Source organism: Lissotriton helveticus, chromosome 11, assembly GCF_964261635.1.
Source record: "Lissotriton helveticus chromosome 11, aLisHel1.1, whole genome shotgun sequence".
Lineage (NCBI taxonomy): Eukaryota > Metazoa > Chordata > Amphibia > Caudata > Salamandridae > Lissotriton > Lissotriton helveticus.
Window position 1 is genome coordinate 860054624 of NC_136072.1, and position 20466 is coordinate 860075089.

Here is a 20466-nt window from a genome sequence, read left to right on the forward strand (position 1 = left end):
TCAGTCTGAAACATCCAGAAACACTGTAGACTACCAATTAGATCAGTTCCGGTAGCGCCCCAATGTAACCCGGTAGAGAAGAACTAGCCCTCCCCTCTTTGACTGATGGTTCTTGTTGCCTGTCCCTTCTGTTGTCATTTAACAGAACTATTTAGCCTGCTGAAAGGGGTTGTGTTCGGACCGCTGGTTGGTGGAGACATTTTGACTATATTCTGGACCTGCGTTGTCGCGTAATGCGTCATATGACGCGCCGCGTTAGCGCATCCGGAAGTCATCCGGGGCGCGACGCGCAGCGCGTAACGTAAGCATAACAAGTCATGTGACTTGTTAATAAAACTTTTCATTGGTTCATTTTACTTTTCTTATTCTAATGATGAAAGGCTTGGTCATATGACCTAAAAATTACGCTTTTTATTACTTCCGAACATTATTTTTTCTTAAATATATGTTATAATGTTCCAGGCTAATGTACTTTCCCGGAAAATTTACAACTGTCCTGCAAGTAAAATATATTCTTTTTTCGAGAAAAAGAGCGTTTCTTCGTCCCATGACGGAGCCGTTGAGCAAAAGAGGGTCGACCTGCTGTCTTAGTCGCCGATACGCCTGAATATGAGATTCTTATCGATCACTTTATGTTGCAGGAGTAGAAAACACAACAGCCCTTGACCATTTATCTTTACTGCGTTCCTGCGTATTATACCTTTTACCCTTCATGTAATTGGTCTGCTTTATTTCACTTGCCTTTTAATGATTCTAAAACAGTGACTATTCTTAAAAACTTTACCAATGTATATACTACTACCATGTTTTCTTTTAAAAACCTTTATTGTGAAAATTTCATTATACAAATACGAGCCTATAACCACGTGGGCCGGCCACGGAGCAAACTGTAATCGTATATGATGAGTAGACATTTACACTGTAGAGGAACGTAACGGGCGGGCCATTAGGTTGCAAGAACTAAGGTGTCTAACAGTTGCGGAATCGGTGGACGTACATTTTATAATTAAAATACGACAGGGCCAGTTACAATAAAATTATCTAGATATACATTTGCGGGCAAGTACCATGGGTGACGTTAATTCGAACTTTCAATAGTACAGTAATCAATAACACATCAGAACTTAATATCAATAGGGATGTCGAAATATTCAATCAATTCTCGTCCCCGCCCGCCATATGCTTCAAAACTGCATACGTATCTCGTGATTTCAAGGTTCTGCAACCAGTACACAACAAGGAGTTACGAGTCACATTTATTCCGGCGCCATTTTGGGCGAGGACGGGCAGGTCCAGGATATAGTCAAAATGTCTCTACCAACCATCGACTATGATGATGTTCATATGCTGTATTTATTAGAGTAACACTCATCTGTCCACATGAAATTAATTTGCCACAATCTAAACATGTCATTTTAATCTTTCCAAAGTTCTAAATATTTGGGACCATTTCCCTTGCCTCTGATGCTGTCAGTGCCACTTCTTTGATGAATGTACTGGCAGGTCGGGGGTTCTCCTCCAAATCTCTCTTTCATGCAGCACTATAATTAATTGGTGCCACCTCTCCATATGACGATGCATGGTATAGTTACCTTAACTATATTTTTTTTCGGTTCCTCTGGAGAGTACATCGTGGCAGATGAAGCGTGTAACGTACCGGGAATTTACCTTTTTTTGCATGTGCAGGAAAGGAAAAAAAAAAATCGAGCGTCCGAGTTCTAAAGTGTCCCAGGGCCATTTTAGTAGACCAGGCCCAAATCCAAAGAACAGGCCGCCATTTTGAGAGTCCTGTTGCAGCCGCCTGTCGCTGTAGCATCAAGAGCGGCTGAAACTCAGCCGAATGGCAACTGAAATGGTAAAGGGGCGCCCCACTACAGCAGACGAGCCTCCACCTAGGAAGGCCCGTTCACGCCGCCTCCCCCCCCACCCCCCTTCGGGCACCCCACGCCGTTATTCGGAGCAGTATTGTAGGATGGCCACACCAGTGCGGCAACTTGCTAGACATCACCTCGGTGGTAACCGAATCTCAGCGCCTTCTGGTGTCTTCTCTTCAGAAAATATTCTTGCGCTACCTTTGCCCCATTCGCACATCGGTCCGCTACTGACGCCATCTCACAGGCTAATGGGGCGCCCCACGCCGAGTTTCAGCATTGTAGGATGACCACACCAGTACAGCAACTTGCTAGACATCACCTCGGTGCCATCCGGATCTCGGCGCCCCACTGCAGATGAAGTGCCTCTCAACTATGAAACCACCACGGTGCCATCCGGATCTTGGCGCCTTGTTCTGGTTCCGGCCTATTCACACATCGGTCCGCTACTGACGCCATCTCACAGGCCAACAGGGCGCCCCACGCCGACTTTTACCATTGTAGGATGGCCATACCAGTGCCACAACTTGCTAGACACCACCTCGGTGCCATCCGGATCTTGGCATCTCAGCGCCTTGTGGTGTCTTCTATTCAGAAAACATTGTTGCGCTGCCTTTGGCCCCATTCGCACATCGGTCCGCTACTGACGCCATCTCGCAGGCCAACGGGGCGCCCCACGCCGACTTTCAACATTGTAGGATGGCCACACCAGTGCACCTTACTAGACACCACCTCGGTGCCATCCGGATCTTGGCGCGTTGTGCTGCCTTCGGCCTATTCGCACATCGGTCCGCTACTGACGCGAACTCACAGGCCAACAGGGCGCCCCACGCCGACTTTCAGCATTGTAGGATGGCCACACCAGTGCTGCAACTTGCTGGACACCACCTCGGTGCCATCCGGATCTTGGCGCGTTGTGTTGCCTTCGCCCTATTCGCACATCGGTCCGCTACTGACGCCGCCTCACGTGCCAAGGTATTTTCTCCGCATTTTATACCCTATGCCGCATAACAGGTCATGTGACTAGTTTATAAAACTTTTCATTGGTTCATTTTACTTTTGGTTTCCTAATGATGGAAGGCTTGATCATATGACCTAAAAACAACACTTTTAATTGGATGAAAACTTTTTTTTTTCCCCAAACGATGAAAGCCCCACCTTGTTTCTGGATGTTTCAGACTGAAGCTGGCGTCACCATGAAAGCACCACCATCTCGTGGCTCCGTCGTAGTCATTCCGCGAGCAATCATGGCAGCCGCTCCCCACCAGAAGCCTGCAGGAGTCGGGGGCCCCCAAAACTTTTGATGAATCCTCAAGGCGAAGGGGACGCTTTCGAGAATGGGGTCCAAGACCTAGCAGACAAGCGTCCGATTTCCAAGGTGTCCCAGGGCCATTTCAGTGGACCAGGCCCAAAAAGGAAACAGCCTGCCGCCATTTTGAGAGTCCTGTGACAGCCGCCTATCGCTGCACCGCAAGAGTGGGCGCAACTCAGCTGAATTGCGGCTTTTGACACAGTGGACCAAAAGCGGACGGAATGGCAACTGAAACGGTAAAGGGGCGCCCCACTACAACAGACGAGACTCCACCTGGAGAGGCCCGTTCACGCCGCCTCCCCCGGGGCGCCCCACGCCGTTATTCGGAGCAGCATTGTAGGATACCAAAACCAGTGCGGCAACTTACTGGACATCACCTTGGTGCCATCGTTCTGCTGCCTTGGAACTATTCGCACAACAGTTTGCTACTGATGACCCACCCCCCGCGACGCCCCACGCCGGATTCCGAAATCAGTGAAATCTGGACGTTGTGCTGCGTTGGGACTATTCGCACAGCCGACCGCTACTTCGTTGTTTTTCCCTAAAAATGTTTATATGTTATTACTGTTTTTGTTTTCTTGTATATATTTATAAGTTATTAAAGTTTTATAATCTTACTACTTTGTTGGAGTGCTATATATTTTTAATGTGACACATAATTGTAAAAACTTTGATGTACAAAGAGTCATCCCTGGAATCTTCCGCTTCAGGCTCGGTCCCCTCCCCAATCACAATACAGGATGGTTTTCAGATAATAGGAACACGTCTGCTGTGACGGATCTCATCGAGTGTGGGCCTTGATCTACTATAACTCCTTTGAAGAGGGGTGATTCTTTACAGCTGGGGCCATAAACTACATCTGCAGGGCTAGCTGATAGCCTAGGACCGGCCTGGACAATCGGACACAGAGGAAAAGGAGTGTCAGAGGGTGCGGTAGTGAATAGGGCGAAAGGGAGGTGTCGGGCGGGCACAGGGTGTGATTCTCAGGGAAGAGCAGCGCAGATGGGGGGTGGTTTATTACCCATGCATAAGACAGAGAGCGGGGGTGACCACTGCCTGGGGGAGATGCTTGCGAGGGTGGGGAGCCATGCTAAGGATCGACAGCGTGCAGAGAGTGCGTCTGGTCAAGGCATCTAAAATGACTGCCGTGCACGACAAAAGTGTGGCATTTGAAAAAAGGCAAGATGGCGCAGACAATGTTTTTCAACACTTCCTGATTTCCTTCGAATCGAACGTTAACAGACGTTGGGGCATATTACCAAAGTTAAGCGATATTTATCCCTAACGATGCTTAGCAACAAATTTTTTACCGCTAAGCATCTTCAGAAATTATCGCAGATAAACCTTGCTATTATCAAGGTTTATCGCAAATACGATAAAAAACGACCGCAATGCATTAATATCGCTGAAAACTCAGCGATATTCATGCATTACCGAGCTAATGCTCTTAGCCATGTTATCCACCTCCCATTGGATAACATGGCTAAGAACTGCTCAGGGCAGGTGGTAGCTTTTGGAGATATTCGCGCTTATTGCGAATATTTCCAAAAGTTGGTAATAGGAGATAGCGATGTTAGCGACTGTTTCCAGTCGCTAACATCTTGGCATGCCCACTTTGCATGTCATTAGTGATAAATATCACTCACATGCAAAGTGGGGCCCAAGATGGTCGCTATCTCCTACTAGCCGTCGCTAACTGGTGTTAACAACAGCTAGGTAATACAGAGATAATTTTATCTCCGCGAAGCGGAGCGCTGTTACAGATATATATCTTGTTTTTGAACGTTAATTTCTCAAAATCCACTGAAGCACATATATTGAGACCTAGCAAAGGCACATCGAGCTACCAGTCCCTACAATTTTGCCAAGTTTCGTGCAAATCCATTCAGCCGTTCGATTATTATTATTATTTATTTTTTTGCCCCGCGGGGCCCTTTTAAAACCTCCACATCAAACCTAAGAGGTCAAGGAGGATCTACTATGCCCCCTTATGGTCATTTGCCCCTTCGCTTTGGCCTCCTCTTGTCTCTCGATCCTACCGAGAGACAAGATGGCGGCCGCTACGGACTGTTTGCAATGTTTACAGACGCCGGAGAACCAATCAGCTTCGCAAACCTCCGTAACGCTGCCCGGTCCGCTGTTACAGATATATATCTTTTTTTGAACGTTAATTTCTCAAAATCCACTGGAGCACATATATTGAGACCTAGCAAAGGCACATCTGGCTACCAGTCCCTAATATTTTACCAAGTTTCGTGCAAATCCATTCAGCCGTTCGATTATTATTATTATTATTTTTTGTTGCCCCGCGGGGCCCTTTTAAAACCTCCACATCAAACCTAAGAGGTCAAGGATGATCTACCATGCCCCCTTATGGTCATTTGCCCCTTCGCTTTGGCCTCCTCTTGTCTCTCGATCCTACCGAGAGACAAGATGGCGGCCGCTACGGACTGTTTGCAATGTTTACAGACGCCGGAGAACCAATCAGCTTCGCAAACCTCCGTTACGCGAAGCGCTGTTACAGATATATATCTTTTTTGGAACGTTAATTTCTCAAAATCCACTGGAGCACATATATTGAGACCTAGCAAAGGCACATCGGGCTACCAGTCCCTAATATTTTACCAAGTTTCGTGCAACTCCATTCAGCCGTTCGATTATTATTATTATTTTTTTTTTTTGCCCCGCGGGGCCCTTTTAAAACCTCCACATCAAACCTAGAGGGTCAGGGAGGATCTACTATGCCCCCTTATGGTCATTTGCCCCCTCGCTTTGGCCTCCGCTTGTCTCTCGATCCTACCGAGAGACAAGATGGCGGCCGCTACGGACTGTTTGGAATGTTCACAGACGCCAGAGAACCAATCAGCTTCGCTTCACAAAGCTCCGTAACGCGTAAAGTCCGCGAACCGGAGCGCTGCCCGGTCCGCTGTTACAGATATATATCTTTTTTTGAACGTTAATTTCTCAAAATCCACTGAAGCACATATATTGAAACCTAGCAAAGGCACATCGGGCTACCAGTCCCTACAATTTTGCCAAGTTTCGTGCAAATCCATTCAGCCGTTCGGGCTAAAAGTGAGGCCAACCGCCCTATGGAAAACTCAATGTTAAAAACACGTTTTGGGACCCCCCTTTTTTCTCGGCCCCCCCTTGACGAACCCCCCCCCAAATTTTCAAGGGCTGCTCAGAAACAAAATGTGCCATTTTCCTGAAAATTTCAGCCAATTCCGTCCACAAACGCCAAAGTTATTAGACATAGAATTTTCAAAAATCCCATAGAGAAAAAATCCTAACTATATATACCTACTGGCGACCGCCAGTAGGTAATATAATAAGAAATGTTATAGCACTCCACGCTGTGTTCATAAACCGATTGGTTTTGTTTATAAGCTGCAACAATTCTATGATAAACAAAGAAAGTGCTCATAGTATGTTAGCAAATTTTCTATATCTATTTATCGCGACACGGGAGAACCACTAGAAAACAACACAAAAAAACCCACAATAAAAAATAATGATATAAAAACAGTAAGCGGACTTCGTTTCCGCAAGTGATCAAGGATACTGTGATATCCGAAACGCGTCTGACAAGCTGAAAATAAAAAGACCTGCTTTTCCACGACAATTTGGTGTCCGTATCCCCCTCTTCAAGCATTTGCCAACATAATGTGCATTGAATAAATGTAATACTGGAAGTTCCTGGAGTGCAGGAATATTTTGTTTTGAAATACAAAGATTTCGGAGGCACTGTCCTCTTTCCCCGCCTTATATTATACTTGCATAAATCTCTGATGCATGAAGTATTCCCACAGCTAAATATTTGCATAAATACGTAATGATGATATTCTGTTATAGATTTTCCAGATATTTAGTTAAGTGAGCACTGGTAATGTTTCTAGATTGCTTTAATCCAAAATAAACAATATTTGAACTTTAACTGTCCACCCTTTTTTTTAGTGAGTAGCACATTTCATGAAGATTTGACAGCTGTTTCAGGTTGGCCGTTGATAGCAACCAAGACATTGCATTAGGAAATATTTAACTGTGCCAAGTTGAGATCTCTAGATGGCCAACCTGAGGGGACACTGCCAGTCTGAGTTCATGTGCACTAAGGCACAGACACTAAAGCTAATCTCTTAACTGGATCATGCCGTTATAATGCAGGGCTCATTTACGTGACTAGCAATTCCTGTGCTTTCTAGTAAGAGTGTGAGTTCACTGGAGTTCAGAACTTTGCAGTTTCCTTGAACCACGTGGTGCATGAATGCTGTTTTACTTGTGAGTGACCCTGCATTCTTGTGCGTTATTGTTGCCAACCTTTCGTTCACCTGTGCACTGCATTCACTGGAGGGCTAGTAAATCTTAGGCAGTGAAGTGTTCATTGAGTTGTCTTTATATATGGTGCTTGTTTTTATTGTAAAGTGCAGTCCTTTGAGCCGTTAATAAACTTGCTAATCATTTACTTCACTACAAGTTTCTGCATCAAACATGAGGTGAACCCCGGATTGACAAAACAAGCCCTCCATTCCTTGGGAAACAAAGCATGAGCCCTCTGCCAAGGACATCATTTGCCTAGAGGCGCAACCACATAGAATCATCTTCCTTCTCACCATCCAGTGTTGACTACCTAGTTTTCCAGCGAAAGCACTATAAACCTACACCATGCGAGTGGGCGGATCATAGTGATTTGGAAACGGAAATATGATTAAATCAAAGTAATGCAAATACTGGGGACTAAAGGCATTGCATCATTGTCATCTTAATAGTCAGATTCCTTACATCCAGCATGTCGATTTACCCTAGCTGGCCTGTTAATCCTTCAAACTCTGGACAATGTCCATGCTGGCATGTTGAGGGAGCTAACATGCCATTGAATTATATTGCCTACATCCCGTCTGTGGTAGCAGATGAATGTGGAGGAGAATGCTCGAAATGGAGATGATTTTTATGGACTTCTTTCGGACTGCTGCTGGGGCAGTATGTATCAGTAACTATTTTACTCTCAATGGAGAGCTTTGCATTGGAGTCAACATTTTCCTCCAGGTCACTTGTTTTCCTATCGTGCCTTAGTGGCCACTTAAAAAAAAAAAAAAAAAAAAAAAAATCATTGAACAAATCAATACAGTATTGATACACGTCACATAACGATTCATCATACATTTTTCTTTTCCCATTTCGTCGGGAGTATTGGTGTGTCCGTAAAATAAAGGCAGAGATCTTGCACAATCCAACACAGTACACATGGATTCATCTAAGCGCCTTGACCCTCGCCCTTCTACCCCCCCCCCACCTCCCATTCTAGGATCTATACTTCTCACAGGGACCCCATATCTTTTCCCACTCCTTGGGGCAGCCTCTGCTCTCATACACCACCCTCTCTGCCAAGCGGCACCAGTCCAAATCCGTTTTCAAGTCAGCCAATTTGCGAGGTATCCGTGCACCCCATAGCCGTGCTATGTTACGCTTAGCGACCCCAGCAGCTAGCATTAACCATGTTTTTGTGTGCGCGGACCATCTATCTTCCCCAGTAATACCCAACAACAACCAACATGCCTCCGGTTGGATGCGATTACCCTCCACCCCGACATTACTCCGGCTACTTTTATCCAGTATTGTTTTATTACTGGGCACTCACATAGGATATGGAAAAACGTACCAGGCAATCCGCAGCCCCTAACACAGAGGTCCGAGTCCGCCCACCCTATCCTATGCTGAAGTGTGCGGGGGTAATATGCTTTGTGCCGGATACGTAATTGAATCAGTCTGAATCTGGGCCGAATAGCAATTTCTCTGGGACTCTGTATCGCTTCCTGCCAGTCATCGTCTATCCAACATGCCCATGTCCATTTCTCAATTCGTCCGAAGTATTCAGAGGGCACCAGGTAGGTTATTCATTAACTTCTTGTATGTACAAGTTATAATCTTAACCGAGATTAGGTGCTAGGGATTGTGAACATCATGGATTGGCATGGGACTGGGCATTGACACATTTGGAATGGCCGACTGCTCTGGATTGCTTTGAACCTAATTTGTGCTTTATAAACAACAGCGGTCCATAGAAAGGTAAAGTAAAGGAAAATTGATGAAAAATACTCTATTTTGAAAAAGTCTTGCCCAGCCGGGCAAGGCTTAGATGTTTATATATAGAAAATATTCAACAATTATAACAATTATACAAGGTGGGACACAAGCCTGTGGCCCACAGTGCACACAGTGAGATACACAAGAAACATACATACCTGTGGGCCACAGGTTTGTGTCCCACCTTGTATAATTGTTATAATTATTGAATATTTTCTATATATAAACATCTAAGCCTTGCCCGGCTGGGCAAGACTTTTTCAAAATAGAGTACGATTGTGTCTATTTTTCATCAATTTTCCTTACTTTACCTTTCTATGTACCGCTGTTGTTTATAGAGTACTTATCCCAAGGTCCATAGTTGACTTAATTGGGTTCCCTAGTTGTTGTAATGCACTACTTTGTGCTTGGCAGAAATTACCCCAGTGCCATGATATTCTGGCCTCAACATCTCATGGCAAACTGAAGGGGGATGAAAGGCTACAGGGACAAATGTTGCTTCTATGCATTTTACTTAATGCTATTCAGGGCCCTAGTATTTAGGCTTGCACAACCAAAGGAAGTAAGAATTGCTGCTGTGTGTTTCTGGGGCATTTCTAAGGTCCTGTCTTTATTTCCTTTTATTTTACTTTAAATCAGCATGACTTTGTTCGCCGAGACCGTCCAGCGCGAGTCATCCTTGACCTCATCCAGAGAACCAAGGATGCGGTCCGTGAGCTGGACAATCTCCAGTCCAGAAAGATTAAGAAGATCTTCTTCCAGGAAGCCAGGAATGGGCCACTGATGGAATCTCTGGATGATGAAGAGGTAGGTGTGGGGTTAATCTTCACAATCAAATGTACTTCCAGTTCCCAAGTGACATCATATAGCCCTTGTTCTCAGCTGCAGAAAAGTACCTCATACTTCACAAGTAGTGTACGCTACTATTCTGGTCTTTGTACCCCACAAATACATGCTTGTTAATGCGCTTGAGATCTACCTTCCAACTCTAATTTTTATACCTGTATTGACAACTGTGCTCAGAGTTTCACAATACTGAATTAATTACACATCAGTGGCTCCCAATTAATCGTGCCATTCATTTCCAGGTGGCTGTTAAAGTTCAAGGAATGGTGGCTGACTGCACTTTCTTGATAAGGGACCCCAGTTTTCAGATGCATTGAACACCGTTTTTACTGTGCAGAGTCTAAACACAAACCTCTCTTCTACAATAAATCTATACTTGGATTCCACACAGAGCTTTACCGAATGCCCCACCAGCAATCATTATAGTACATATATCTTACTGAATAGGAATTACTCGGGTGCTTTTTTCCAGCTAACCTTTGGCTTTAGTTTGAACTCATATCTACACAGGGTTGTTATACAACACGTACACTATTTGTGGTTTATTTACATATTGTAACACTGGTATCAACACATTCTTTCTAATGTCTCTCAGCTCAGATCAGCGTTACGTCTTATAACGCACAGTAATGCTGAATTCGTAGAAGCACTGCTTCTGCACTTTGGTGCTGACCTGGAAGAAACCCAGCTACTGCAGAACGATAAGCCCTCGCACAGCCTAGGCCATAGAGCTAAATCCTGCTGCTCGGCACCTGCTGCTATTTTAGTCTCAGTCTCAGATATCTGCTAGTGTACCTCAAGCCTGAGCTGCACAGTCACCTGCTATTCCTGCAGTGAGACTATACATACCTGATAATGCAACTCATTCCACCCTGAGCAGCCTTCTTCCTCCCTGTTTAACATTCATTAAATCTTACTAATATATCCTTTGACTAACATGTAACACTGCTGCATTGCAACCGCTTTCTGTTACTGGTGGTGTACAACTGACTTCTGTGCTATGCCTTGTTTTTATTTTTGGCTGTCTACTTTTTACAGGACAGTGAGCATGGAAGCAGCCTCAGTAGGAAGATGGATAGCCTCGACAGTAACCACTCCATTCCCAGCATGTCTGTGAGCACGGGCAGCCAGAGTAGCAGTGTGAATAGCATGCATGAATTAATGGATGATAGCATTTCTGACCTGGTCATGATGCATGATGATCATGGCACCTTTGATTCCACCTGCTCCATTGTGCACAAGAAGGTACGTTGAACATGTCCTAGGGTGCATGCATGGGCTTCTGGGTGCATGCCGGCTTCGCTTTACTTAGTGCACATGTGACTAACATCCTACACCCACTTCTCTAAACAAGTATTGGTTGTGTCACAGTTGGTGCGACGTTACCCAAACTCATCCTGTCCAATCTTCCGATTACTTTGAAATCTTCTCAGATTTGAAGGTAGCACGATGATTTAGTGTGGTTGTGAACCTCACAAATATATATATATATATATAATATAAATTATATCGCTGTGCGTGGAATATGTAAGTATCTAATAAGATGGCTTAGGGCACGTAGTCATTGCACACTGTTTGATTAACTTTTCAGCTTAGCATCTCAGTTATAAAAACACTGTGATTGTTTTTGGGCTTCCTTCCTCACAACAGCTACTGACTGACTGTGTCCATGTGCCCTTGTGATATTTCCACTGTAGCACATGGATTAACTTTCATCCATGTACCTACACCATTGCAAAGCTCTTAACTATTTGCCTATTTAGTACTAATGTTGCCATATTCAGTTGACTATATTCCTGGAATATTACCATTGGAGCAATCCGATATCACACTATTCTTGCAGTGTGCTGGCTTTGTGGACCTGCTATTCAGTTTAAGTAACCCTCTGGTTGAATTTGTGTTTAAGCCACACACTGCAGCAATTACATAGGGTTTTTTGTCCCCATGATAATGCTATTCCATCACTCTAATTGTGTAACAGTGCTATTAGGTTACTTGGAAATCGCAGTTATTCCCATCCTACAGGCCTGATTTAGAGCGCAGTGGAATGGTTACTTGTCTTCCAGGGGATCCTCATCAATAGTCATAAGCACATAATTATTTCCGCCCATGCGGGACCCCAGAAACACAAGCTTATATGTGATAAAGATATATACATATATATACACACACACAATAAATAAGCAAATGCAGCCATCCATACCCTAGAGCAGATCAATGTTGTAAGGACTCCCCTGTATATCGTAAGCAGTACATTAAAACCCAGGGAAAAAACAACAGCAAAGCATGTTTGAAACTGTTTTAATGCTTAGCACTCAGCACAAACCCATAGATAGGACTGAAAGCATTGACAGCTCACACGCTGCAATGCAGAAAACATAGCCCAAAAAGGCTGAAAAGCTAACTCATAGCAACATATCAATAAACTGGCACATGTAACGAGGAAGGACCCTGGTTACATAGCTCCACTTTTTTCTGATTTTAGTCAGAAATAATCTTCACTTTTATGGAATTGTGTGCCTTACTTCGACGTTTTACATCTTAGGAAGTAAGGTTCTGCATTTTTTTGACAGGATTTGCAATTTTTTTCACTCAAAAATGCCATCTCTTTTTGACCCCTGACCTTCTTGTGGAAAAAAGAAGGCCAGGTCAGACTCTCATGAAGTCTGTATACTTTGTCTACCCAAGGACCATGATCCCAAGACTTGTCTTCATTGCCAGTCTTTATCTAAGAGGACTCTGAAAGACGGAAAGAGAACCCGTTTTTATGAACTGGCAGAAAAGGAGAAAACTTCTTCCAGAGGTAGGTCACTGGTGAGGAAGGGCTCCAAGAAGGCTAGATCTCCTTCTAGGAGCAGGATTCGTCACTCTTCCTCTTCAATGTCGGGCTCGGCGCTGAAAAAGCTACCACCGGTGGGTCATATGTCCAAAAGAAGACCGTCGACGTCGGAAAGGTCCTTCACTCATTAGACCTTAAAAGAGTGCTCAAGTTCTATTTGGAGGGGACAAAGTCCATAAGGAGATCAGATCAATTGTTTTTAAATGATGGTTCCATGAAGACAGGCTTTCCAGCTTCAAAAAGGTCAATTTCAAGATGGATAGTGTGCTGAATAAAATTGGCCTACCAGTTAGCAAATAAACCCCTATTGTTGTCACCTAAAGCACACTCCACTAGGGGGAAAGTGGCTACAATAGCCTTCTTGCATGATGTTCCAATGACAGAGATCGGTAAGGCTGCAACCTGGAGATCGGTGCACACTTTCACAAGGCATTATTGTCTTGAATCTGATTCCAGGGTGGATACTCAAGTAGGCCAAGCCTCCTTGAGGAATCTATTCAGATAAATAAATATCTGTATTTTTTCAAGTTTAGTTATCTGAACTTGATTTATTAAGTGCCTTTTTTCCCTTTGCCCGCAGGTGTAAGAGGTGAGGCTCACTATTCTATTCATGTGCTTATGACTATTGATGAGGAACCCCTGGAAGAGAAGGATTAGTTACTTACCTGTAATACTAGTTCTCTTTCAGGGGTATCCCCATCAAAGTCATAAGCAACCCTCCTGCCTCCCTGGGCAAAGGAACTGTGTCTTTTTAAGGAATTGTCAACTCATTGTGCCATGGCTTTTGAGTCTCCTGAGGAAAATGATATTTTGCCTGACCAATATGTCCCCTGCGTGTACCCTATGTTTAATGTATGTGCATGTCATGCATGTATTTTTCCCGTGGTGGCCTGAATCACAAATGTTAAGTTAACATTTAAGGCCCATGTATTTGCATTGTGCACTTTTAAATAAATCACGATGAACCCTTTTTGTGGTTCAGCCTGAGCCCGTTTCTAAATTAAGGGTTTTTCATGGCTCAGACACTCTGAAAGCTACAGTTACGTATCTCTGACCTCGCATACTTCTGGCTCAGAGAGAAAGAAGCCCAGCAAGGGGTGCCAAGACAGTGTTTTGCAAAATAGTTATCTGCTTGTTGTACAGAATCACATTCCTGCCCGGTGGAGAAGGTAAACAGAACCCGTCTGCAGAGATAGGGCCTAGCTTTCCTGTCTCTGTTTAAATGAAATTGCAGTACTTGCATCTGTAGAAAGCTCACAGCCCCCATGCAATGAACGAAGAAATATATGCCCTTTCTGTCTTTTAGTGATGAGCAACCTTTGCTTCAGATAATACATCCCCGACTCAAGATATCAGATAGTATCAGATAGTACCAGACGTGCTGGTCGCCCTGACACTGAAGGTTTCTCTACTAGACTTAAAGTCAGCTTCCCCCCAGTTACACGTCAGTTGCACGTCATGATCAAGTTGCACGCACAAGTAGGGCAAAGTTCCAGCCTGCCATGCAACCCCCCTCCATGTATCCACCCACCTATGACTCACCTATGACTCATCAAGTATACACCCTCATGCACGCCCACATACTCTTATCTTCTTTTCTCTCTTGCTCTGCCTCGAAGCACTCCTCCCTATGTACAAGAATGTACTATAAATATGTACTCTGTAAATAAATGTTTAGAAGACCCTTCCAGAACCTTAGAGGTGATGGAACAGATTCTCCCTTAACTCGAGTTATTGGAATAAAGCCCTTTAATTCGGACATCACGGATATCCGCCTCTCATTTAAATGCATGATGCATCAATTCAATTTTTATTATGCTTTGGAACTCCTTAGAGGTCCACATAAAGAAAAAGTACAATACAGAAATACCATTCACATCGAAAGTAGACAAATCATAGCAATTACAATTACTGGAACACAAAGTGACACATTATTAAGCATGCCAATCTTCAAAAGATTTCTAAAAAACATTTAAAAAAGTTAAAGATATGAAAACAAAATCTCTCATTGGGGGGATTATATAAAGCACACATAAAAGAATTCACGTTTAGAATACCCATTTGCAAACATACTTGTCTTAGCCACTTGCTGCGATAAGGACGCAGCACTGGGCATATCAAAAGTACATGTATTCGATCTTGAATAGAATGATGACAAAAATTGCAAATTGCAGATACTCCGTGCCATTTAGACAAAAGATTATTTAGGGGTAACAAATCTTGTCTCAGTAAAAACCAAAATCTCCTAATACCATGAGGTAAGTTCCAAGTGGCGTAAGGTTGGGCGGATTTTCTTGCAAATGAATCAGTAAGAAGATTAACACCCTTCTTATCAAAAATAGCAGTAAAGTCTAGTCTATAACTAAGGTCCCAAGTGGCTTCCTTCAGGACAGACTTTAACTGGGATGCAGATAAAGAAAAGAGAGTACTCTCTTCCAACTGCAAGAGGGATACTGCCTTTCTAAAGTTGCTAACAATCAAGGAGTGTTCCCCTAAACCTCCCAATAATTCAGTCCTTAGGAGGAACCTCATAGTCCCCTCTTCTCCTCTGGCTATGCTTGCGACCCAGCGCACCACAGCTGCCAAGCCCTGCACCCAGCTGCTGCGCAGACCGAACTCAAGTCTGCAGGCTGCCACGGAGCAGGCAGAACTGACTGAAGAAATACTTCTTAGCAATTTCCCCTCCACCTTATTTAAAAAATCCCAGTGCTTAAGATCAATTAATTCTAAGCCATATAGAAGGGTGGATGGGACCTTTGCCCTAAAGACCTCCAGTAAATGCGAAAAATGCCTTTTTCCCAGTGCCGAGTACAGTGAATTTAAACTTCTTCCTTGAGCTAATGCCTTACGGACACTGTTATCGGTGTGGGGTTTGGCACTTAAATTATCACAAATTACTTTTCCAAGAAAAACATAATTCTTTACAACCTCCAGTTTGTCATCTCCCACAGACCAGGTAAAATTCCTAAATTTATGTTTTTTCCGGCCTGTGATGCACATAATTTTACTCTTACATGCATTAATTTTTAGGAAATGAACAACTGCATACTGATGTAGAGCAAGGAGGCGTTTAGCAAGGCCTTTGGGCATAAGATCCATTATTATGATATCATCCGCATATAGCATACATGAGATGTGTTTTCCGCCCAGAATTGGAGCTATACCATCGCAAGAGGAGAGAGAAGCGGGTAGATCAGCAATATATAACGAAAAGAGTAACGGGGCAAGTAAACAACCTTGCTTAAGACCATTGCATGAAGGAATAATCTTAGAAAGCCCCCTGTCTCCTCCTTGCAACACCTGGCACCAGGTGTCTGTATGCAACAGCTGAATCATATCTAATAGATATGGCGGCATTCCCATAGCCGAGAGCTTTCTCCACAGCAGTGGACGGTCAACCTTGTCAAATGCTGTGGAGAAATCTATAAAGGCCACGTAGATTCTTCCGCCACGTACCCCTATATATTTATCCGTAATTGTCTGAAGAGCGGAAAGATTGTCCAGCGTTCCGTGGCCCTTACGAAAGCCTACTTGTTCTAAGGGTAGGATTTGTTTTAACGCCACCCAATCATTAATTAGTGATAATAGACATTTACAAAACACTTTCCCGATAGCGTCTAGAAGAGCTATTTGGCGATAATTGATAGGCAAGTTCCTATCACCCTTTTTGAACAACGGAACCAAAATACTCCCCTTCCAGGATGCTGGAATATATTTTTTAAGGTAACAAATCCTAAAAAGAGGAAATAGGATTTTACTCCAGGATACTGGATTTTGTTTTAAGACTGATATCGGGAGTTCATCAGGACCCATGGCACCTGATGAACGCATGTCTCTTATAGCTAATTCTATGGATAGTTCTGAGGGGTATTCAGTTATGGGGGTGGTATTTTCCTCAATTCCCCTTAGTTGCACATGCCGATCATTTTTTGCGTACAGACTTAAGATGTAATTAACCCAGGTTTGTTCGGAGATAGGAATTGGAGATGGGCGCACTCTAGAACCACATCCCTCCCCAATAAGGGTCCAGAATTGTCTAGAGTTCCCATGGACAGCGGCTTCTCGCAATCCAATCCATAACAGGTCCTCTTTTTCTCTTTTCATTTTTTTCTTTAACCTGCTCCTCCTCCTTTTAAGAAGAGATATTTTCTGGGATCTTTCTACTGCACCACCTAAATATTGTTCCCTCACCAGTTTATTTATTTCCTTATTAAGGGAAACAACCGCTTTTGGGAGGATGTTTTTTTTCCTAATTAGGTTCGATTTTTTAACGGCAGAGATGACCTCCTTTATAAAAACATCAAAAGAGCACTGTTCCACCCCCTGCCAATTATTTAAATTGGACACAGTTTTTTCGAGAAGGGGTTCTAAATCCTTCATGGCTTTATAATCCCAAAAACATCTTCCTGTTTTTTGAAAGGTGACCACCTCCCTATCCAACGCCCAGGTATCAGAATTGGGAGGCTCTAGAGAGAGCGTTAGTACGATAACATTATGGTCACTAAGGCTAGTGTCCATGACCACCAGATCCCTTAACAAGGAGAAAATAGGTTGGTCAACAATTATATAGTCTAAAATTGATTTGCTGTTGAAGGAGCTATGAGTATAGTTTGCAGGGACATCAGAAGGGAGCCTACCATTAACTATGAGTCCCTCAGTGCTATATAATTCTTCCAGCAGCAATTTGCCCCGTTTATTTGTTTTTATGTTATCCGGAAAGATGGCTTGGGGTATCAATAAGACCTCCTCTTTTTCTTTATTCCTGAATAATTCTAGACTATAATTGGACACTTTACAATTTAAGTCGCCAACTAACAAAAAATTAGAGAGAGGGACTGTTTTTTTAATTTGTCTAATAAAAGTAAAAATTTGCTTCATCAAAGAGTTAAAAAGATCACCAGGCGGAATATAGGCATTTATTATAACAAAAGGGTGTCTCTCCCCAATTTTATCTAAGTTGGAGAGGGTCACAGCCTGAAAAAGGTTACTGGGATCTGTATAGTGAGAGAAACTCCACTTTATTGTATTTGATAAAAGGCAGGCAATTCCCCCTTTTGCATGTCCTCTACTAGAGGGGGTTGCCGCCACCTCCAATACATAATAATCCTTCACTATATTCAATTTATCAGTACACCAAGTTTCCTGAATGCAAATTATATTAGCATTCAAGGAAAAAAGATATGATAATTTTTCAGGATTATTATTAATGCCAGCTGCATTCCAGGAGATGACAGAAAAACTACTGCTAAAGGTGAGAGAACAGTCTAGGGTTGTCCGTCACCTTAGTCACCAGGGCACCGGGTAACCAGTTCCATTGCTGATCATTTTCAGATAAACCTCTGTTTATTGTTATAGGGGAGGGGATGGGATGCGTTACTATCCTTTTTGTTTTTGACACTCGAATTTTTAAGTCATCAAAAGGTTGAGAAAGACCAACCGAACTCAATCCCCTATGAGGACCATTCGCAATGTGATTGTCACCACTAATGGCGGTAAACGGCACCACATCAATCCCCTGGCTCTGAAAAAGTTCAGCTTTATTTAATATTAGATTCACTATCAAATTTGAGTAAAATCTTACCCTAGTAAATGACGTGGATCCTGATCCCAATAATGTTACTAGGTCAATGTCGCTAGATTTAATTAGGTTTAGTCCCTCGATATCCTTACAACATTTCAACAGAAAAGATCTATTCAGACTTAAATCAATATCAAATAATGGGACAAAGTCCAAAAACAAAGAATCAGTACGGAGTTCCGTGAATTTATGAACAGTGTTTTGGCCCACAATTGCCCCCTCTATCCGGGTATGGAAAGAAGGTGCAGAAGGATTTAAAGTGGGAGCCACCAAGGCAGAACATCTTTCTTCTTCAACTAAACGGAGGGTCAAAGATTTTTCTGTTCCTATACCCTGATCTGTTAGATTTAATTTTGAACAATTCATAATAATTTCATCAGAATTAACGGAGAGCCCCAAGAAATCAGAGGATGGCCTAATTGGATCAAGCTTCAGAAATACCTTATCCTTGTCCTTGTTATCTTCAACCTCAACAGAGGGGGACTTGAAGGAAACTTTAGGATTCTCAAAGAGAATTTGTCTCTGCCTCCTTTTTTTAAATCTGCGGAGAGACTTCCTCTTTTTCCCCCCCTTAGGTTTTACATGTTTTTCCGCTTTTTCCTCCAATTCCAACCCCTTAGGTTCAAGATCGAAAATAGGATATAATGCCACTTCGGCAATAACATTAGGAATTACCAAATTATTTTCCTCAGCAACAATACCTAGGATGGAATCACTTATACAATTATAAGCAGAAGATTTCAACGTGGGACACACGTCCTTCACTACCGGACCCACCGGCGTATTCTCAATCAACAGGCAAGATGTATTAGCCCGAACATTATTGGGAGGTATTAAAGTGGGAGAGTCTGAGCCACAGCTCCTTTCACAGGTCTTTGGTAATAAAGCCTTTAAAATTTGGGTAACAGAGTCCAATACGCAATCCGAGCTACCCACGAATTTATTAAGTAGCGTGAGAATTGAGGATAACAGCTGTTCCAATGAAAGTAAAAATTCAGATATGGGTTTCTCGGAATATTTCAGGCTAGGATCATTAATGGCCTCAATCCCGGTTATATTGAGCAATGGACTTGAAGACATGTTTGTTTTAAATGAGGGATCTAGTGAGTTGGGAGAAGGTGTACTGCTAAAAAGATGGAGGCCAGAAGGAGTAGCGCCCATAGGAGACTTTACAACTTCTAATAATGCCATGGGGACGTCAACCAAATAACGTTTGCACAACACAGGGTCAATAATCAGGGGCTGTGAATCTTCATTTATATCCTCCCTCGACTTAGAGATGGACGAAGACCCATTGTGCAAAACATTTCCGGAAGTTAATAAAGTCTTAGAATTTCTGGGATTAACTGGGCTGGAAATTAAACATTTCTCATTCTCCTGAAATACAGACGTAGTAGATGGAATACCCCCAGAAATACATGAGCTAAGACCAGGAGTTCCCAGTTCTACCTCCTTCGGTTGACAAGCCAAAGATGGGATAGGAGTTGAGACCAGGGAAATGCTCTTATCAGGGGCAATATTTTCCTGGGAAACACCATCTATCGCTTTCTCCCAAAGCTGGAAAATCTGGGTTTGACCTTTCAACTGGATCGTTGAAACATTCTTATTTCGAAGGGGGTTTGATCTAGTCTTAGCTGTAGATCTTCCCCCCAACACTCTTCCAGATCTCAACTTTTTGGCAGTCATACTACAACTAAGATCGAACTATAGAAAAGTAGGGAATTTAAAATACCAATACACAAGTTATAAATAAGTAAAAATAGATGCTATCTAATCACACAAGCAAACAATCAAAGGCATGTATAAAGTCACTGGATAAACAGCACTTGCCTACTATGACACACAGTCAATGGGATAGACAAATATAATATCTCTATTTAAATAGAAATTAGGGAGTGGGCCCAGCCCAGCCTACTTCAGCCCACTGAGGGCCACAGAG

At 43.1% G+C, this 20466-nt stretch overlaps 1 protein-coding gene across 5 annotated transcripts in view; it reads left to right on the forward strand.

The window, feature by feature from the left end:
• Positions 1-20466, forward strand: part of TAOK3 (TAO kinase 3) — a 1265547-nt gene that overhangs the window by 705863 nt on the left and 539218 nt on the right. For 4 of the 5 annotated variants that reach the window (XM_078667094.1, XM_078667097.1, XM_078667095.1 and 1 more), the window contains 2 exons: positions 9904-10071; positions 11149-11355. In XM_078667094.1, coding sequence (XP_078523220.1) covers positions 9904-10071; positions 11149-11355 — 375 coding nt within the window. The remainder of the gene's footprint in view (positions 1-9903; positions 10072-11148; positions 11356-20466) is intronic. The other variant, XM_078667098.1, reaches the window with a different exon arrangement.